The sequence below is a fragment of the Gekko japonicus genome, unplaced genomic scaffold, assembly GCF_001447785.1.
Source record: "Gekko japonicus isolate JY-2015 unplaced genomic scaffold, Gekko_japonicus_V1.1 scaffold1417, whole genome shotgun sequence".
Lineage (NCBI taxonomy): Eukaryota > Metazoa > Chordata > Lepidosauria > Squamata > Gekkonidae > Gekko > Gekko japonicus.
In genome coordinates, this window is record NW_015163645.1 from 140,086 (window position 1) to 162,585 (window position 22,500).

The following is a 22,500-nucleotide window of genomic DNA, read 5'->3' on the forward strand; positions in this document are numbered from 1 at the left end:
CCTTTAACTGCAGGGAGCCGGCATTTCCCCGCGCGCCTGACTTCCGTGGAGATCGGGTACACGGAAACGCTGGCTCCCTGCAGTTAAAGGGGCCCCTTTAACTGCAGGGAGCTGGCGTTTCCGCGCATCCGATTGGCTGGCCTGCAGCCACCCCTCTCCCTCATCTCTCTCAAGACAGAAGGGAGAGGGGTGGTGGCAGGTGTTGGGGGTAGGCCCCCCAAAAAGCAGGGAACCCCTGCCAAACCGGGTTTTTTGGCAACCCTAGGCTGGTCACTCTTAGGAAGCAGAGCTATTGTGAAGCTGCTGCAGAAGGAGGGATCCCTCATCCAAAAGGGGTGAGCCATTTTGAGGCAAATACCTAGAGAAGGCTAGGTACAGTGTAGTCAGATGCGTTAGAGTTTCTTATTTTGCTGGTTCACCTACCTTTACTGTGCTCATTTCCCCTACATGTTATTGCATTACAGTTGTTGTTTAATAATAACGTTTAATAAAGATAGTATGTATTCTTTTCTCAAAATTTGGCTATAACAATTCTGGCTGCTACACACAATAAAGCAATGAATTCTTTGTGTGGTGGGAGAGGAAAATTAAATTGCCAAGCATCCAGTAGTAATGACTCTGGATCTAAAGGCATGCAGTATATTATGACAACAGAGATGTGGTGGATTATTTCTTGCCAAAATGCTTGTGCATATTTGCAGTCCCACCAACAATACACATCTCACCATCTCTGAATGGATATAGAAACTATGTGAATTTTGTCTCACGGAGAAACTTTCTGATGCTACCTTTTCTAAGACTTCAGACTTTACTGATTCGAATTCCACTTCAACGTGGTTTCCCTTCTTGGTACACTTATCTTTTCAAAGCTGAATATGCTTCAATACTAGATACAATAACGATGGTTTATTAAAGTGTTATTTGTACTATTACAAAATAAATAAATAAATAAATAAAGATAGTTTGTTATTCTGCCTGGGTCCTCACGCCTCATTTGGTCACTTACAAGGGGGAACCTACTGGGAAAGTAGTACCTACCTTTACGCTGGGAAGGAGATGGGGTTGCCAACTACATGCTGACAAATTCCTGGGGATTTGAGGGGTGGAGCCTGGAGAGGGTGGGGTTTGCAGAGGGGTGGGACCTCAGACAGGTAGAATGCCATAGACTCCACCCTCCAAACCAGCCATTTTGTCCTGGGTAACAATTGTTGCCAATCTCCAGGTGAGGGCTACAGATTACTCACAATTACAACTGCTCTTCAGGTAGCAGAGATCAGTTCCTCTGGAGAAAACAGTGGACTCTGTCATTATACCCTGCTGAGGTCACCACAGCAAATTGACACTGTTTGCCCAAAGCCAGAGCACTGCCCCAGAGCCTCTTTCTAGATCCCGTTGTATTACTTTCACAACGGGCTTTACTGCTAGTCCTGTTATATAGAGCTTTTACCTGAAACGTTGAAGGGTTACTATTAGCACTATGCATAACCTAACTCACTGACAAGTTGTGTTTGGCCCCATCTCCTGCACTGACCATTGTTGTGGTTGCATCCCCCACCTTGTATCAGAATTCCAATGGCGCCCACAGACTCAAAAAAAACAATTGGGGCCTCTGATCTAGCTAACGGCACTCCCTTGCCCTATTCATTTATTTCCTTCATTTTTATCATGCCTGTGTCCTTGGTGGAGACCCAGACCAGCTTCCATCATTCCCCTCTCCTCCATTTTATCTTCACAACAACCTAGTGAGGTAGGTTCATCCGAGAATAGGTGACTGGCCCAAGATCACCCAGCGAGTTACCATGGCAGAGTGGGGATAAGAACCCGGGTTCATTCTCAGCTGAACCTACCTCACTGGGTTGTTGTGAGGATAAAATGGAGGAGAGGGGAATGATGGAAGCTGGTTCGGGTCTCAGTCTGGGGCACGTGATGCTCTGTATTCTTGTTGCTTGGGGGGCAACAGTGGGGGGGCTTCTAGTGTCCTGGCCCCACTGCTGGACCTCCTGATGGCACCTGGTGTTTTTGGCCACTGTGTGACAGAGTGTTGGACTGGATGGGCCATTGGCCTGATCCAACATTGGTTTCTCTTATGTTCTCATGTAATTACAGTTGTTGTTAAATCTCTTTAATAAAAAATTGTTTGTTACTCTGCCGGGGTCCTCACGCCTCATTCGGTCACATGTAAAGGGAAATCTACTATAAAAGCAGAGGTCGATTCGGGGGGGATCGAGGGGGATCGCAGTTCCCCCGAGTGAGGTGCGGGGCACACGATGAAGCCCCGCCCCCTGCTTCCAGCCGCCCCGTTTCCGGCCCTCATTCAGCCAGGAGGAGGCAGGAGAAGAGGGAGGGTAAGTTGCTTCCTCCCCGCCTCTCCCCACCCCTGCCTGCCTGGGACCAGGGAGGGCCTTGGCAGGGCTTCCTCGCACTCCTGCCGGCCTTGCAGGTCCACCGTCGGGCCCCTGATGTCAGGGGGTGTGGCATATGCTAATGAGTTATGCTAATGAGTTCCCCTAGCTCTTTTTCTACCAAACGACCCCTGTATAAAAGGAATACATAAAGGGGTAGGGTGGGTGCTCTGGGCCCTCCCGAGGTGACCCATACCAGAGGGGTGGCAGCCATTAGGGAATGTTTCTAGCCACTGCCCGCGACAGTGCTACTGGACTCGAATCTAGGCATTCTACTGACGATCAACACAGCTTCTGAAACTATCTTCAGGGAAACAGAAGAACGGTTCCGAGCTGCAGCCCAGTCAGCACCGACGACACAGCTTAGAGGAGACAACCAGGTGAGCAGCTTTCTGAAGCGCGAGGCAAACAATGGCCCCGGTCACACGCAGAATTTGCCACGGGATACTCACAAAGGCTGGCCGGATTTTACTGGCGCGATCCAACGGACACATCTGTCCAGCATCCCGCACCCGTCAGCAACCCGTAGCAGTCAGCCAAAGAAGCGGAGTTTAAAAGTACCCGGGGAAATCCACTATCAACTGGTTGTGACCAATGCTCCCTCTAAGCTGTGGAGTCTTGTGAGCAAAAATTCAACTTTGTGAGCTCCTGGCATTGAAGTTGTGAGCCAGCGATTTGGCTGCGGCATCAATTAGTTTGCTCTGGAACCCTCCTTCCTGAGCTAGGACAAACACGTGTGAGCCAGAGGCTAAAAAACTGTGAGCTAGCTCACACTAACTCGGCTTAGAGGGAACACTGGTTGCGACGGGCTGCAGCCGGACGCTCTCCGTGTGATCGCTCCAGCGCGCTCCTCTCGCGTCCCTGCTTCCTGGTTGGAGCAGGCTGGAAACACCCGCCGATGGAAACAACGCCGTCGCGTCTGATCGCGTTGGGGGCGTGTCAAATTGCGACGACGCAAATCGCCACGCCTCCCCCCCCCGGCACTTTCCAGCACGTGTGACCGGGACCAATATTCGTTTTCCGCGAAGCAACAGGAATGCTGCAGCGCTAGCACACGAGATCGCTAGCCTTCAGTACACGAGCAAGGACTTCTACCTACTGGGGCCCAGCACAGCTGAACTCTGCGTCCTTGAGAGACTTCTGGCCGAGAAAGGAGAGTGGACATTCTTAAAACGAATAACAACCTGGAGAGGAATTCAGGGGGAACGGTTGGCAAAAGGTGCCCACCTCTTTTCTTTTAAGTTTAACCAATTTAAAAAAGCAGACACAGTAGCCATTCAGATGTCATGAACAGAAGGCGACTTGTGAGGGGCAGGCACTTAGGCTATTGCCTCGCTTGCGTGCCTCCTTCCCTCTTGCCCTCCCTTGCTGAGGACGGGCCTGATTTCAGAAGTCTCCAGAGCGACTCCAATTTGTTGGGATGCTGAAATGTGGGGAGTCCAGACAAATCAGAGTGCGTTTCTTCCACGCAAACACATGGCGACCTCGTAGGGTTCTTTTTATTTCTTTTTAAGCAAGAGATGTTCAGAGGTGGTTGGCCGCTGCCTGCCTCTGCACCACGATCCTGGTATTCCTTGCTCCCCCATCCAAATACTAACCAGGGCTGACTCTGCTTAGCTTCCGAGATCTAATAAGATGGGGCTAGGCTGGGCCATCCGGGTCAGGGCTGAAACCTATTTAGACTCCCCCATTTGTGGGGAAGAAACAAACCCCTAGTTATCTCGACACTTGCGTTCAGATATTACAATAAAACCGGAGTCAGACCAAGAGGTCCCCAAGCCCGAAAGTGATCATGACTCTTCGATGAGGATGATCGGGGTCCTGGAGACCAAGCTCTATGAGGAAAGGCTGAGGGACTTGGAAATGTACAGTCTGGAGAACAGGAGGTTGAGGTGGGACATGATTGCTCTCTTGAAGTATTTGAAGGGCTGTCAACTGAGAGGAGGGCAGAGAGCTGTTCCCATTGGCAGCAGAGGAGAGGACTCACAATAAGGGAAGGTACTGGCTAGATATTAGGAAAAACTTTTTTTACAGTAAGAGCTATTCAACAGTGGAGTCAGCTGCCTAGGGAAGTGGTGAACTCCCCCTCCCTGGCAGTCTTTAAGCAGCAGCTGGACAAACCCTTGACAGGGATGCTCTAAGCCGGGGTGTCAAACATGCGGCCCGGGGGCTGGATCAGGCCCTCGGAGGGCTGCAATCCGGCCTGCAAGGCCCTGGCTGTTTCCTGCTTCCTTTTCCAGTTCTGCTGCTGTGGCTACATCACAGCTTACTTTACCAGACTCTCTCAATCACACAGGAGAGACAGATAGGCAAGCCTCTCTTGTGCAACTGAGAGAGTCTGGTAAAGCCCTGGCTGAGGCTCTTCCCATTACATTTCATGACACACAAGGCCCGGCCCAACAAGGTCTCATTTATGTCAGGTCCGGCCCTCATAACAAATGAGTTCGACACCCCTGCTCTAGGCTGATCCTGCACTGACCAGGGGGTTGGACTAGATGGCCTGTATGGCCCCTTTCCAGCTCTGTGATTCATTGATTCTATGACTCATGACCCAACGTTTGCCTCTTTCCTACATCCAAATAGTGGGCCCTGTGTCCTGGTAACAAAGTCTAAAATACTTTGTTTAAATGAGCTGCTTTTTGTAGAAAGCTACACTCAGAGGTCTTGCATCAAGGTCCATGATCAAGCCGCTGGGTATCAAAGGCTGATAGCGATACTGCTCAGCCAACTGCCTTCTGCTGTGACTGGGCAAAACCGCCATTCGAGGGTACTTGAGGGATACTGAGGGAGACAAGGAAAAAGCCTGAGTGCTGATGGACACAGATGGCACGTAAACGTTCAGGGAAGGGGATTTGCTCACGCAGGGAGAAGAGCCGGTATCTGAACCAGCACCTGTCTGTGAAATAAACTGGAGGAAGTCTTGAATATTAAACAAGCCTAATGTGTGGCAACATGATGCACTTGGAGATAAAGTGGTCTTCGGGGATTTTGAAACTCAAACTTTAAGAAGAGAAAGTTTAAATCCATCTCATTTTTAACAATTTAAGCCTTTCCCTCTTGCAACTGTATGAAGGGCAACGGTGAAGAGGCGAAGAGCCCGTGGCACCGCTCTGCTTGCCGGGCCGACGATGTCAATTGACCTGTCTTGGTCCAACCCGATGGTTTTAAAGAACAGGTTGCTGATGGGACTCCCCGTGAGGGAGCACATCCAACCTGTCCTGAGGTCGCTGCACTGGCTGCCAATAGCGTTCCGGATACGCTTCAAGGCGCTGGTTATGACCTTTAAAGTCCTAAATGGTCTGGGTCCTGTCTACCTGAGGGACCGCCTTTCCCCGTACGTTCCCCCAAGGGCACTGAGATCCGAGTCGCAAAATCGCTTGGTCCCCCCTGGCCCTAGGGACGCTAAGTTAACATCGACAAGAACTAGGGCGTTTTCCCTAGCTGCACCAATACTATGGAATCAGCTCCCAAACGAAATCCGAGCTCTGCGTGATCTTTACCAATTCCGTAGAGCGGTAAAGACCGAGCTGTTCCGGCAAGCGTTTCAATAGCTCAGACCACACTGACAGTTCTAGCACTTTATAACAGAAGGCCGCCACGTCTTAATCTCAATGTTAATAAGTGTATTTGGATATTTTATTGACTGCATTGTTTTAGACTTATATTGTATTAATTGTTATGTTGGTTTTAAACTATTGTAAGCCGCCCTGAGCTGCCTTGGCGGGAGGGCGGGGTAAAAGTCTAATAAATAAATAAATAAACAGTTCACAATACTGCAGTTAGACAGTTTCATAGGGCCTGAGGGAGGGGGAAAGGATAGCTGGTACAACCCAGGAAATCGCCACGTCTGAAACGGAAATGAAATAAGACACTGAATACTGTGATATAGGGCAATTTCACACATGGTGCCGAAGCAAACCCAGGTTTGCTGCCCACTGTTGACTTAACAAGGAGCGACAGCAAACCGTGGCTCTCTGATAAGTCTATATCTGTGTGGTACACATGCTTGCCAGCTTGTGTTTGATGCCTTCACACTCCTTTTGATGCCTTCACACTACAGTACTTTTCTCCCTTTCTCACAATACAAGGACTCGTGGGCACTCCATGAAATTGCTGAGCAGTCGGGTTAGAACAGATAAAAGGAAGTCCTTCTTCACCCAAAGAGTGATTAACACATGGAATCCACTGCCACAGGAGGTGGTGGCGGCTCCAAGCATGGATGGCTTCAAGAGGGAGTTAGATAAGCATATGGAGCAGAGGTCCATCAGTGGCTATGAGCCATAAGGTATAGATAGGGACTCTCAGTCTGGGTCAAGGGATGCTCTGTATTCTTGGTGCTTGGGGGGCTTCTAGTGTCTTTGCCCCACTGGGGGACCTCCTGGTGGCACCTGGTATTTTTGGCCACTGTGTGACAGAGTGTTGGCCCGATCCAACATTGGCTTCTCTTATGTTCTAAATCCAGGTTTATATAATCTTAAATGCACCTTTAGAAATGTGGGCTTCGATCCTATACCGCGTGAATGCAGCTGTGCTCCATAAATGGTAATCTTCTTTCCCTCCTCTCCCTTCAGTTGTTGTCTGGTGGTGGTGGTGGTGGTGGTAAGCGCCTTCAAGTTGCATCCGACTTATACTGACCACGGGGTGGGGTGGGGGGGGACTCGAGGCAAGAGGCATTCAGAGGTGGTTTGCCATTGCCTGCCTTCACGTCATGACCCCGGTATTCCTGGGTGGTCTCCCATCTGTTTCCTAACCAGCACCGACCCTGCTTAGATTCCAAGGTCTGCTGATAGCGGGCTGGTCAGGGCCACCCACGTCAGGAGGGGCCCAGGCTAGCCCGATCTCGCCAGATTTCAGAAGCTAAGCAGGGTCAGCCCTGGTTGTTGTTTGGACAGGAGACCACAGAGGAAGTCCAGGGTTGTTACTGCAGAGGAAGGCAGTGGCAAACCCACCTCTCTTGCCTTGAAAACCCTACAGGGTTTGTCATAAGTCAGTTGTGACTTGACGGCACTTGATTGAGTAGTTGTCGATGTCCCCTGAAACCGTTCCTCCGAGGGTAAGTAAACCCTCGGGAACGTGATGGGGGTCAAAGTGGTGATGAATCAGGGCTCTTTTTGTAGCAGGAACTCCTCTGCATATTAGGCGACACCCCCCTAATGTAGCCAATCCTCCAAGAGCTTACAGAGCTCTTCTTACAGGGGCTACTGTCAGCTCTTGGAGGATTGGCTACATGAGGGGTGTGTTGCCAGGGCTCTTTTTGTAGCAGAGACTCCTTTGCATATTAGGCAACACACCCCCTAATGTAGCCAATCCTCCCAGAGCTTACAGAGCTCTTTTTACAGGGCCTACTGTCAGCTCTTGGAGGATTGGCTACATGAGGGGTGTGTCGCCCAGGGCTCTTTTTGTAGCAGGAACCCCTTTGCATATTAGGCAACACCCCCCCCAATGTAGCCAATCCTCCCAGAGCTTACAGAGCTCTTTTTACAGGGGCTACTGTCAGCTCTTGGAGGATTGGCTACATTGAGGGGTGTGTCACTTAATATGCAAATGAGCTCCTGCTACAAAAAGAGCCCTGGCTGGGAGGTGGGGCTGGAGCGAGAGGGGAGAATCAGCAAAAACTGCCCCTCTCTCCATGAGCGGAAGCACCTACCACAAGCGCAAAGGCAGTTACGGATCCAAGCCATAACGTCTGTAACCGTTTGTAAATGGAGATCAATGAAGGTTGTTTTTGTGTGGAGTTAACTACTGGAATTCCTGGACAGACTGGAAGCAAACAATCTGGTTATTTTTCCTACTGAAGAAGAAAGGCGATGAACAATGCGCCTTAATGAGGAATGCACAACCCAGAGAGCGAGAGAGAGGGAAGAGGCTACGAGACTTTTTGTGCTTGTGCCAAATGAAAGGTTGTCTTTGAGAGCACTTAACAAATTTCGCTGAAGGTAAAGATGAGTCCGGGGGGGGGGGGACAACACCACAGAACCTTATTCTCTTCCTCAGTACTTAAACTGAGGGCATAGAATGGCAGATTGAAAGGTAATATAGCCAGCAACGCGGAGAAAGGAGCAGGAAAAAGAAAATTGCATGGAGAATGGCAAAACGAACAAAGAACAAAAGCGAAGTGAAAAATGCCAAGAGATGTGGTGAGTTATCAGACTTCCAACCTGTTGAAACGTGCATTGCTTGAAAGTGGGGTTTGCTAAATCTCGTGGAAATCATGCTAATATTACCTAAAGTCAAAGTCTGGCCCAAAGCATTTAATCAAGGTGCTTTTAAAAAAGCGATGAATAGCGACATGGAAGCAACTGGGAACAATAATTTTCAAAAGGGTTACTTGTTCCGTCTGTAGCCCTGTTCATACGTTACAGTGAATGCATGTACACCCATAGGCAATGCTCCCCGTAAGATGTGGAGTCTTGTGACCAAAAATTCTACTTTATGAACTACTGGCATTAAAGTTGTGAGCAAGCGATTTGGCTACTGCATAATTATTTTGCTCTGGAGCCATCCCCCCTGAGCTAAGACAAAAATGTGTGAGCTGGAGGCTAAAAAACTGTGAGCTAGCTCACACTAACTCAGCTTAGAGGGAACACTGCCCGTAGGTATGTGTGCACACCTGTTTGTAAGAAAGAGCCAAAGAATGAAACTGTGGACCAGTACCTACCAGTAGATGAATGTGGGGTTTAAATCACAAAATCAGCGGCACATGTGTTAAATGTAACAAGAGAATTATTCAGTACAAGAGAATTATTCAGTGCATGTATGTAGAAAATCAAGCGTACACAGGTTGTATGTATGCTCACCGTAACATGTGAGCAGGGCTTAACAGCAGAACCTTATTACAAGAACGAGAGAACTGCATACCTGCACAGAACTTATAGACCCACTTATAGACCCACATTTTCTGGCGTCCACCGAGTACTTTCAGGAAGTGGGTGTGGCCAGGTCAGTCTTTTGCCCCGTAAGGCTTCTGATTTGCCACTGGAGATTTGATTGGCTGTGCAAAATTTTAAAATGTTGCTTTGGTAGCAGCTGCCACCCCAGGATAAGGATCTTCACTGTGACCAAAGGTAACCTGCAGCAGCTATTTTGTGGATAGCCCCACCTCGTATGGTGGCCATTTTGTGGCAGCCATTTTCTGGCCGTGCCCACCATGGTGTGTCAGAATTCCAAAGGTGTCCATGGGCTCAGAAAGAAATTGGGGGTCCCTGTTGCAGACCATACATTCCAATAAATTTGAGAGTAAATTTTAGAGTTGTTTTAGATACTTCTTAAAGGTTTTTAACCTAATTTATTGTTGTTACCCAACCAACCAACCAACCAACCAACCAACCAACCCACCCATTCCAATTCCATATGCTGATGCCACATTGCAATTTCACTGAATGTTTCAGGCACCTCTTCCCGAATTACAGAGGGAAACTGTTGTGATGTTCAAGCAAGGCAACGTTGTGTGAAAATTCAAATTGCCAACCAATCATGCTATGCTTAAACTGTTGTAATGACAGTCAAGTGCAACGGTAAAATGGGTGGAATAACAAAAATGTAATGTGTTCATTGTGAACTAAATGGTCTCTGGACAGCAGGCTTCTGGCCGACTATAAGCTAGTCTCTCATTTGCCCTTTAAGGGAAAAGTAATCGGGTCTGTGTGGTGTCAGAGTAATGCCTTGGGTTCCTGGGCGACTCATCTGCTCTTGACCAGGCCAATAGCCAGGATCTTGTGGCTTGTGGGGCAATTTTGTTTCTGGTGGGGCCGAAGTTCTCAGTGCAGAAAGGCCATTTAGCCAATAGAAGGCTGTTATCAGCATAGATCTCTAGACTGCAAGCTGTCAATCACTTGAGGTGATAGTTCTCAACTGCTGCAAGTTAATCACTTCTACCAGCCTAAGCAACAATTCTGAGAACAAGCCGGCAGGTGGGGTGATGACTTCTATAGTCCAGAAAGCTAATGCTGAGGCAGAAAAACGCTCTTAAAGGAGACCAGTTTCTTGACACAGAGTTAGATGGGATCTTAGAGGTCACCTACTCTAACCCCTTGCCCAGTGCGGGAATTAGTCAACTACAGCACCCCACTGCTTACAGGAAAACATTCCTTTAAAACGTTTTAAAACGAGTGAACAAAGCATTCACAGGAGAAATTCTTGTGGGGGCTGTGCTTTTAAGAAAGGGGGCAGATCCCCCCAACGCCCCATCATGGCTACGGGCCCACTCTCCCAAACAAATCCCTAGCTACAGGGCTGGGTACATTGCCAACAAGTGTGAGATACCCACCAGCCTTAACAGGTAGCTCTTAAAGAGCTCTGACCCCCCTGGTTCCTTGCAAAGGTGAACACAACAGTTAAAGCTCCATCTAACTTAAGAGATTCACAGTTTTACTCAAGTTGTAAGGAAAAGCACTTTTTTTTGGATTGACTCTGTGAAACTAAGAGGCATGGCATATAGCTGCAGACGAGTGGACTTGGTCAACAACAATTATCTGCAAGGCCATTTTGAAGTCTGAATAAAAGCAACTTCCAAAGGAGGTCTTCCTTGGGTTCCTGGGTTGCCATAGGAATAAGACGGCAAGTTCCTTCACTCACCTCCAGACGCCTTTGACCTTTCTTTCAACTTTTCTGCAGCCATTTCACTGTAGCTGGGGAGTTCTGACATCTTCACTCCAGATCGAGCTTCTGCTATTAGCTGACGGGCTCTCTCTCTCAGCAGCCGACGAAGCTCTTCATCTTGCTGCTAAGATATATTGAACAGTTGCCAGCTCAGTAATTGACAGAAATGCAATTTCATTCTCAATCTGATCATCATGATAGTAACTGGTTTACAGCATGGTGCTTGGCCCGCGTTATAAATAGGAAGTTCTATATCAGCAGGGTGTCAACAACACACTTTCCACAGTCATCCAGGAACATGGTCTCCCCTTCCGCGCCCCCCCCCCCAATAATTATTGTATTAAACTGGCTTTTAAAAATGTATAGTCTGAGGCTGAAAGTTATGCAAAATTTAGGGCCATAACAGCACACGGTATAGATCCGGGTGGCCCGCCATGTTGGTCTGAAGCAGTAGAACAAACCTAGAGTCCGGTGGCACCTTTCAGACCAACAAAGTTTTATTCAAGGTGTGAGCTTCTGTGTACATGCACACTTTTTCGAATACCAAATACACTTTTCCAAATATTTGAAAAAGTATTCGTGCACACGAAAGCATACCTTGAATAAAACTTTGTTGGTCTTACATGTCTATGTTTTAAATGGCTGTCATTTTAAGTTATTTATATGCTTATGATATGATTTAAAGGTAAAGGTTCCCTTGCTCGAAAGCCAGTCGAGTTCAACTCTAGGGTTGCGGTGCTCATCTCCGCTTCAAAGCCAAAGAGACAGCGCTGTCCGAAGAAGTTTCCGTGGTCATGTGGCCGGCATGACTAAACACCGAGGCGCACGGAACGCTGTTCCCTTCCCACCGAAGTGGTCCCTATTTATCTACTTGCAATTTCTTGCTTTCGAACTGCTAGGTTGGCAGGAGCTGGAACTAGAGACGGGAGCTCACTCCGTCATGCGGCACCCGGGTCTCGAACTGCTGAACTACTGACCTTCCACAGCCTGCAGTTCAGCGTCTTGACCACTTGAGCCACCGCAGCTCCTATTTATATTTATATGCTTATGATATGATTTAATTGTACTCTAATTGTATTTTATGAATTGTTGTCAGCCTGAGCCCGCCTTGGCGGGGAGGGCGGGATATGAATTAATTAATTAAAGGTGCCACTAGTGTTGTTAAGTAAAAACAACAGTTTATATGCATCAGGAAAATCCATAATGCTGGATAAGATTGAAGATAAAATACTTTGTCTGGAATTGTTATAGTAAGGTAAAGGTAAAGGTTCCCTTGCTCGAAAGCCAGTCGAATCCGACTCTATGGTTGTGGTGCTCATCTCTGTTTCAAAGCCGAAGAGCCAGCGCTGTCCGAAGACGTTTCCGTGGTCATGTGGCTGTGGAGACTAAAAACCAAGGCGCACGGAACGCTGTTACCTTCCCACTGAAGTGGTATCTATTTATCTACTTGCAATTTCTTGCTTTCGAACTGCTAGGATGGGCAGGGGCTGGAACTGGAGATGGGAGCTCACTCCGTCATGCGGCACCCGGGTCTCGAACTGCTGAACTACTGACCTTCCACAGCCTGCAGTTCAGCATCTTAACCACTTGAGCCACCGCAGCTCCTAATTGTTATAGTAAGGACATTCTAACAACACACATGGGACACTGTTTCAATAATTCCATTTAAACAGGGGCGATATCTATTAATAAGCGGTATACCTTGAAATCTTCCAGTGGCAAAATTTTTACATGTTGCCGTTTTTATATGAAGCAATATACTGTAAACTTGGGATATTTTAACTTGTAATATTTATGTATTCGCTTAACATTCCCCTTTACAATGCCAATAAAGGTATGATGATGGGGGAAAAAAATTAAAGGTGCCACTGGGCTCCAAATTTGTTCTGGCACACCGTATGTTTAAGTCCAGTGCTCGAAGTACTAACACAGGGCGGAAAGGGAGATGCAGAAAGCCACATTACGAATGTGGAAGCGCCCTATAGTTTACTGCCTATTTCAGATAAACTGGAGAGAGTATTACCGAAGACAGAATTATTAAGCGTGCAGAACAAGCCTAGTGAGGAGGAAGAAGAAGAAGAAGAAGAAGAAGAAGAAGAAGAGATTGGCCTTTAATTCAATGCTATCTAAAGACTTAGATCGTTCTTGCTTCCTCAATAACCTACTACTAAGATATTCCATTCCTGACGACCTCCTTAGCTCCTCAACAAATAACTTAGATCTCAGAGAATGGGTATTTAAGCATGATGCTCTGCTAGATAGACACTTCATTTTAAAAACACAGTCTGCTACCTGGTTTAAATCATTTAAGAATGATCATTTTAGATCACCTTATCTGGTTAATATAGATAATCATAACCTTAGAGCAGCTTTTACATCTTTGCGCTTTGAATCAATGCCTACGGCCGTGTTGGTCGGCCGTTACAACAGAACACCCAAGGCACAGCGTTTATGTATTTGTGGCTCTTCTGCTGTTGAGGATCTCTCCCATTACATTTTTAATTGCTCATTGTACTCCCAGCCTAGGTCAAAATTTTTATCTGGTATTTTATCAGTTTTAAGCTTTTATTCAGTCTCAGAGAAGATTATATTTTTGCTAGCCGATGCCAATGCTGATGTATCCCATAGAATGGCTTTATTTGCCTTGGCTGCAAGGAAAATACGGGCCAACGCTGCTCCTAGCTAATACTGATTTTAGTGGGTATGTTGTGAATTAATTAACTGTTCATAACCTCGGTTTTAACTGTTCATAACCTCGGTTTTAACTGTTCATAACCTCGGTTTTAACTGTTCATAACCTCGGTTTTATGGATTTATAATGTTGGACTGTATCTTATTTTATACAATTTTTGTGTTTTATTGTGCTCTGTCTGTGGTTTGTAATGGCCTATGGCTAAATACAATAAAATCTTCTCTCTACTTGATCGGGTTGAAAGAGATCACTTCCCCTTACTGTTAACTTTAGAACTCCCCCCATTACTCCATAAAGGCACCCAGCTGGGTGTGGGTTAGAATGGATAAAAGGAAGTACTTCTTCACCCAAAGCATAATTAACACATGGAATTCACTGCCACAGGAGGTGGTGGTGGCTACAAGCATGGACAGCTTCAAGAGAATATCGGATAAACATATGTAGCAGAGGTCCATCAGTGGCTGTTAGCCACAAGGTATAGATAGGAACCCGGTTCTCCCAGATTAGAGTCCGCGCACTTAACCACTACACCAAACTGGCTCTCGGCACGGCCTTCCTGGGGAGAGTCCTGCCTCGCCAACCTTTGGTAATGTCTGAGTATTGTTAAGCGTGGGGCAATGGCGGGCTGGTAGACCAGATGCACGTGGATTTCCAAAAACGTCCAGCAAAGTCCCTCACCCAAAGCTCTGAAGTAGCTTATCAGTTAGGGCCCCTAACAGATTCATAACGCGTTCTGTTTGGTATAGCTACATCACACTCTGAAGCTTCTGGAAGCTACCAAGTATTCTGTTATGCTGAAACGGCTGGGCATGATGAACCAAACTCTTAAGGCTGCCAGCCTCTGGTTGGGGCCTGGAAAGATCCTTGAATTTCAAAATTATCTCCAGACTAAAGAGGTCAGTTCCGCTGGAGGAAATGGCTGCTTTGGAGGGTGGCGTCTATGGCATTGTACCCTGCTGGGGTCCCTCCCCAGAACTCCACATGGGATTCACTGCCACAGGAGGTGGTGGCGGCTACAAGCATGGACGGCTTCAAGAGGGAATTAAATAAGCATATGGAGCAGAGGTCCAGCAGTGGCTATGAGCCACAAGGTATAGATGGGGGAGGGGAAGGGAAAGGAGTTTGTAAGCCACTCTGAGACTCTGAGTGAAGGATGGGGTATAAATCCAATCTCCTCCTTCTTCTCCTCCTCTTCTTCTTGGAACTCTCAGTCTGGGGTAAGTGGTGCTCTGTATTCTTGGTGCCGGGGGGGGGGCAGTGGGAGGGCTTCTAGTGTCCTGGCCCCACTGATGGCACCTGGTATTGTTGGCCACTGCGTGACAGAGTGTTGGACTGGATGGGCCATTGGCCTGATCCAACATTGGCTTCTCTTATGTTCATCAGTGGCTATTAGCCACAAGGTATAGATAGGAACTCTTGGTCTGGGACATGTGATGCTCTGTATTCTTGGTGCTTGGGGGGGCAAGAGTGGGAGGGGCTTCTAGTGTCCTGGCTCCACTGGTGGACCTCCTGATGGCACCTGGTATTTTTGCCCACTGTGTGACATAGAGTGTTGAACTGGATGGGCCATTGGCCTGATCCAACATTGGCATCTCTTCTGTTCTTATGTTCTCTTAGCCACAAGGTATAGATAGGGACTCTCAGTCTGGGGTAAGTGGTGCTCTGTATTCTTGGTGCTTGGGGTGGGGGGCAACAGTGGGAGGGCTTCTAGTGTCCTGGCCCCACTGCTGGACCTCCTGATGGCACCTGGTGTTTTTGGTCACTGTGTGACAGAATGTTGGACTGGATGGGCCATTGGCCTGATCCAACCTTGGCTTCTCTTATGTTCTTATGTTCCAGGAATTTCCCAGTCTGGACCTGGCAACCCTACAAAACTCTGTTTAGAAAAGGATGGGGTTGGGTAGGGTGGCCAGATCCAGGCTGGGAAACGCCTGGAGATTTGGGGATGGAGCCTGGGGAGGGCTGGAACCTCAGTGGGGGTACGATGCCACAGAGTCCACCCTCCAAAGCATCCATTTTCTCCAGGGGGACTGATCTCTGTATTCTGGAGACGAGCTGTAACTCCGGGGGATGCCCCGGTCCTGCCTGGAGGCTGGCATCCCCAGGAGGAAACATTTGTCCCAAACATTCCGAACATTTGGTGTACAATGTCTGTGACCGTGCATCTCTGTTGTGACTTCAGAGGACAGAACGTCTCTATGGTGCTTCTTAGCTGTTGCTATACTCTTTGTTTTCTCCAAGCAACCGAGGACTTTCCCGGTTACCTCCAGAAACAGACAGACATACGGTATGTGTCAGAGGACGACGGGCACTGCTATTTTGGTGCAGTGCCACCGAGGCCACAAAAAGAGAGGCCTTTGGAGTCCATGCTCCAGTTTAAAGACGCCAGGGGCAGTCCACGTAAAGTAGGGGGTGAGCAAACTGAGAAATCTCGTTGCTTACAATAAGAAGCCAAATGGGTGAGTCGTGCACAGGAAAAAAACGATAGCTTTGGTGCATCCTAAAATATTTGCAGATGACCTTAACTACGTGGAACGCATTCTGTTTCGGTCCGCGGAAAAAAGAGTGCTAGGGAAGTTAATTTCCTCACAAAGAACAGCCAGACGCCGAATTATCCACACCTGGAACAGCTGGCCCGAAAGAGTCTTATTTCGTTTAAGCAATCATTAATAAAACAAGCCCCAAATACTAATTAGGTACATTTTTGCCCATTTCCATGTAAATTGTTTGTTTGTAGCTATTTACTCATCATTGTCCTGGGTACAATGGGAGAAATGCAAATGAATGCATCATAATGCAGCCCCTGGTGGGACTTTCTGTTTATAACCATTAGCCCAGAGGTGTGCTGTAATTCAATCCTCAAGCAGCGAGATTTAGCCTCATTAACAGCTTGCATGGGCAGGTTACAACTCATAAAATCCTACAGTAAACAAAGTATATGGACACAGCACAATATCTTGAGCCTGATTGACAGAATTCTACCTCCCTATCAGATTGCCTTGATTTACTTTTCGACTAATGTCCTAACACTAGAAAGACAATTTTGCCTGGGCCTTGGGAGCTTTCCAGCAGGGTTGCATATTTGATTTGTTTACTTTCTCACCCCCAAAAGGCATACCGAAGAACAGTCCCATCAAAAAAATATATATATATTTGTTAAGGTCCTCAATGGATTAAAACCGCAAAGCGTTCGCCTCTGTGGTGAGCTGCTAAGAATTCGGTTCCATTTAAAGCCGGGCGTCTGATACAGCAACCTGTTTTACAGCCATCGTCGGTATCTGGCAATATACGTTTACGATCTGGAGCTCACCTCGAAACAACATTTAAAAACTTACATCAGAGAACACCAACAAAACCCCCACACGTTTACCCTGAATGTTTATGCTGACATATATGATTTCAAAGGGCAAAAGGTCTACTTAGCGATATAGACTTAAAGATGATGCCCTAAATTGACAGATAGGGTGACGTTTAATTGCAAGGAAATCTCTCACATTCTCAAATCGCTAGCTCAGGCAACCTCTGTTACGATCCTACAAAATTCCCCATGCCATAATGTTACAAAGAACAGCTTTAATACGATGGCAAGCATATCTGATGAGGTCCTTGTAGGTTAAGAAGTTTCACATTCCTAGTTTTGAGCATAATTGATATCTGAGGGCCAGTATAAATTATGGGCGCTACTCACATCCAAGAAATCTCAGTGCAGCATGTAACCTTGGTCATGCATGCATTCTTTTCCAGTGAAGATGGCTGTACCCCATTGATTTTAACAAAGCGTCTCTCTGGTCACCTGACTGAAATCCCCATTCTTTTTTGGTAATTTCCCTTTGTATTTTTCATGTGTGCATGAGAGTGCACCTGGAAGGCATGGCGACCTCTAGTGACTGACCCCTACTGGGGGCCTGGGGGATATCCGGAGAGGTGGCTGAGTAAAGCCTGCCCCCGCCTCCCACCTCTGGTATTCCAAGGAGGTCTCCCATCCAAGCACTTGCCGGCGTCGACCCTGCTCAGTTTCCAAGATCTGATGAGATCGGGCTTGTGTGGGCTATCCAGGTCAGGGCTGAAATCCCCATTCTTGACAGGAACCGGTAAAGGATGACATCTTATACCTTGTTCTTGCTTGCGCACCTGCTCATCCGTAGGGATGTGCATGTTCCTCTGGTGGTAGGCAACGTCTGCCCATGCAAGACTTTCGAGCAGCTGAGAAGCGCCCAGAGAAGAGTCCCCAAACTGGTCCCTGTGTGTGCCATGGCATCCACCAAGAACTTTCCTGGTACCCACCAAATGTTTTTAGAACATGGGTGGGCCCAGGAGGGCTTTTACTTCTGATTGGCCTTTGGAGATCTGATGGGCTATGCACATTTTTTAAAACGTTGCTTTGAAAGCAGCGGCCACCGCAGCACAAGGAACTTCACTGTGGTTGGCTGAAGGGAAGCTGTGGCTGTGCCAGGGTTGCCACCAGTGTTCCCTCTAAGCTGAGTTAGTGTGAGCCAGCTCACAGTTTTTAGCCTCCGGCTCACACATTTTGGTCTTCGCTCAGGGAGGAGGGCTCCAGAGCAAACTCATTTATGCAGTAGCCAAATGGCTAGCTCACAGCTTTAATGCCAGTAGCTCACAAGGTAGAATCTTTGCTCACAAGACTCCACAGCTTGGAGGGAGCATCCTCCAGGACACTATTAGCACGTAAAGAATTTGTTTGATTGAAGAGGGGAGAATGTTTTTGTGCTAACGTCCACAGATTAGAATTGTTGATGTGTAAACCAATGTTTACACATATGGAGCTGCGGTGGCTCAGGTGGTTAAGACGCTGAACTGCAGGCTGTGGACGGTCGGTAGTTCCGCAGTTCAAGACCCGGAGTGAGCTCCCGTCTCTAGTTCCAGCTCATGCCAACCTAGCAGTTCGAAAGCAAGAAATTGCAAGTAGATAAATAGGTACCACTTCGGTGGGAAGGAAACCGCGTTCCGTGCGCCTTGGTGTTTAGTCATGCCGGCCACAGGACCACGGAAACGTCTTCGGACAGAGCTGGCTCTTCGGCTTGGACACGGAGATGAGCACCGCAACCCTAGAGTTGGACTCGACTGGCTTTCGAGCGAGGGAACCTTTACCTTTTTAAACCAATGTTATTCACGCAGCACACTTAGATAAAGCGGTTATGTGAAACGGGAGTATATGCAAATTCCGTTCGTGGGGATGCGTACATCTTGTCGATGAAAGACTACTCACTGCAAAACGGCAGTCTAAATATACATATTTTTTCATTATACATCGCGGCTGTTTCCTTCATTGTCTGCACCCTCCAGGTGGTAGCTGGAGGTCTCCCACTACTGCAGGTTGTCTCCAGGCGACAGAGATCTGTTCACCTGGAGAAAATGGCCACTTCGTACGGCGGACTCCATGGCATCGTACCCCATCAAAGTCCTCCCCCTCTCCAAAGCCCACCCTCCTCAGGCTCCACCCCCAAAATCTCCAGGTATTTCCCAACCCGGAACTGGCACCCCTTGGCTGCACCCACCACACTGTGTCAGAATTTCAAAGGTGACTGCAGGCTCAAAACGTTGAGGACCTGTGTCCTACAGTGGGAGGAATGAACTAAGCAGTGAAGACCTATCTCTGAAATGGATAAAGAGGCCCACAAGTAGAGACAAGGTATTGTTGGGTGATGGCGAGGTATTGAAAAAATGGTATTTATTTATTTATTTATTTATTTAGCAGAGATAAGATAGTCCAGCAGAGCCAGAGTAAAAATAATTCAGACTGAGAGTCGATGTGGGATTAAAATATAAAGTTTTTACTAAATTCTAGCATGGGAAGGGTAACTGGGATGAAAATAACAACAGAGCAAAATCTACTACATCCTTACTCTACAAAGAAAAAACTAGGAGAGAAAGATTATGGCTGCTCTTCTTCTTCTTCTTCAGAACACCAAACAAAGACGGGAAGAGAGCCATAAAATGGTAATGCACCTTGACACTTTAGTCCCAATCAAATTCCTAGATCAGGGAGAAAATTCCTGGGCATTCTACAGCTAAAGAACATTGGTTACATGAGAAACATGTGACTTCCTGTGAGTAACATAAACAAACATTTAACCCCAGATAGACTGAGTGTTTTCAACTTGTAATACCCAACAGGTATAAGATCCAAGCCTGGATAATCAGTGAAATATAGAAATATAGCATACACTGGATCGCTTGTTCCTTTGGCTGCACTCAGACATCACAATAAATCGTGTTATGTTTAATCCAGGGTTTGTGCAACAAACTCTGGTCTACCAGATGTAAGTAACAAATCTCAGTTTGTACATAAACATGGGTTTATCATCTTCTTGTGGCCTTTCTGCCTTCCAGCAAGAAAGATACCTCCTCTATATGGCTGACCCTTTGGTAAGCAGTCACAAGGGGTAGTAATACTCGAGTCAATTCAGGCATCATAACAAACTATAATTTGTGGATAAAAAAAACAGCTACAAACCCTCGCTTGAAACCCCAGTTTGTTACCTATCAGCAAACCCTGGTTATTAGCTGTTGTAGATTTTCTGGGCTGTATGGCCGTGGTCTTGGCATTGTAGGACCTGACGTTTCGCCAGTAGCTGTGACTGGCATTGTCAGAGGTATAACACAGAAAGACAGAGTACTTTCTGTGTCGAGGTGAGAAGATAATGACTCAGCCCTACCCCATCTTCCTGAGTAGATATAAATTACCTGCCTACCATTTTTCTTCTCACCTTGACACAGAGAGTACTCCATCTTTCAGTGTTGTACCCAGAGGTCATTTCGGGGGGGGGCCAGGAGGAGGCAGGAGAAGAGGGAGGGTAAGTTGCTTCCTCCCCGCCTCTCCCCACCCCTGCCTGCCTGGGGCCAGGGAGGGCCTTGGCGGGGCTTCCTCGCACTCCCGCTGGCCTTGCAGGTCCACCGCCGGGCCCCTGATGTCAGGGGGTGTGGCATATGCTAATGAGTTATGCTAATGAGTTCCCCTAGCTCTTTTTCTACGAAATGACCCCTGGTTATACCTCTGAGGATGCCAGTCAAAGCTACTGGCGAAACGTCAGGTCCTACAATGCCAAGACCATGGCCATACAGCCCGGAAAATCTACAGCAGCTAATGAACTCCGGCCATGAAAGCCTTCGACAAACCTTGGTTAGTTGGACCAACTGTATTCAGATATCACAACAAAGTGGGGACTGGTCAAACCACGGTTTAAAACCACCGTTTAACATAATGTCTGAATGCAGCCTCTCTCCCAACGGTGAAGGGGAAGCTCAACAAAAGCAGGAAGTACACAGCAGGTTACAACAAAGCAAGTGAAAAGGCCCATTGGGGCTCGTAGGCCATGTTGGTTAGTCGTTACCAGTGGAGTGGAATGCAACATGCTGTTAATGTATGTGCACTCACAGGCCACCATTCCTTTGCTCATGCAAACGAGTTCAAGAAGAGTATAAAATGAGGTCTGGCAGAAGCTGAAGAACCAGAAATGCAACGAGTATCTGGCGGCCTGGATAGCACTCATAGGTAATATCTGATCTACTGATTACAGAGCTGAGGGTGGAATCAGATGTTACAACAGCCACAGCTCCTCACCGTCTCCTTTCCCAGGTAATGTCTATTATGACAGGCATGGTGACCTATCACCGTTGCGTTATGCACTTCTCCACCTCCAAAGCCAGGCAATGACCTGAAGCGGGGTCAGAGAAAAGCATTCTGGGATGATGTCACACGAAGCAGCATTGTTGTTGGTTTTTTAATTTAAATTCGACATGCAAACATCGAGACAGAAATGTGACAATAACAGTGGGTTAGGATAGATGTTACTAGGAAGCTAAGGGAAAGATCCAAGGAATGGTGGCAGCGTTATATGGTAATGTTTAGGAGCGAGCGGGAATAATATCGCACAACGTGATGTAACTTAGGGCTCCCAAGGCAACGTTGCCCTCCCTGATTAGAAAAATCTCAGCCAGGCACACATAAGCCTCTTTACTGCTTACAATCTGGAAGGGAAAGTCCCATTACACTATCCAAACAAAAATCTCGTAGTTTGGAAAAGGAACAAATATGTATACTATGACATACACTAGCAGTGCAATCCTATGCAGAGTTACTCCAGTCTTATTGTTACGAAGCATATAAAAACACTAACTAGGAAATAGTCTTAAAATATGGGACTTTGTGTAATTTAACTCTGATCCTATCCAGCAGCAGGCCTTCAACCCATGCTTTAAGTTACCCCTCCTTGTATTCGACCTCCCTATCTGGGGGGGGGGGGAATAGCAGATAAACATTACATATCTCTTTGCTATATTTTCAAGATGCACCAAAAAGTTGACTCTTGTTTTCTTTGTACTGGCCTGAACACCGGCCACATGGATGCCCAGCTAATAAAACTTCACTCTTGAAGGGAGAAAGTCTTAAAGGAACAAATATTGTAATTCCTTGTTTCCCCCTCCTCTTATAAGAAAAGTATTTGTATGCAATTTTTATATTTCACAGTTCACCGACATCTAGGCGAGCTTTCTTCCACTGCTTCAATGGTGCTACTTTTAATTTTATCCTCCTTAGCCTTAGTAATTAAAGCGATCGGCACTGGCATCCCAACGGCTTTGACACAGCGACGGCCCCCCTAACAGACTTCTGTTTTTAAGGACCAGGGAAGAAGAAGGGGGAAAAAAAAGAACAAAAGTTTCATTTCACAGGAACAAGAAAATCAAGCCCTTCCAATCCTCAACTTTATCCAATTGTTCTTTCAGCAGCCTTTGGATCTTAAGAAGCAAATAAAAATGGCTGCCTTTAGGGGGTCCTTTTTGTAGTGG

The 22,500-nt window shown here is 47.1% G+C and overlaps 1 protein-coding gene across 3 annotated transcripts in view; it reads right to left on the reverse strand.

The window, feature by feature from the left end:
• Positions 1 to 22,500, reverse strand: part of EHBP1 (EH domain binding protein 1) — a 421,934-nt gene that overhangs the window by 101,365 nt on the left and 298,069 nt on the right. For all 3 annotated transcript variants that reach the window (XM_015407634.1, XM_015407633.1, XM_015407632.1), the window contains one exon: positions 10,977 to 11,124. In XM_015407634.1, the coding sequence (XP_015263120.1) occupies positions 10,977 to 11,124 (148 nt within the window). The remainder of the gene's footprint in view (positions 1 to 10,976; positions 11,125 to 22,500) is intronic.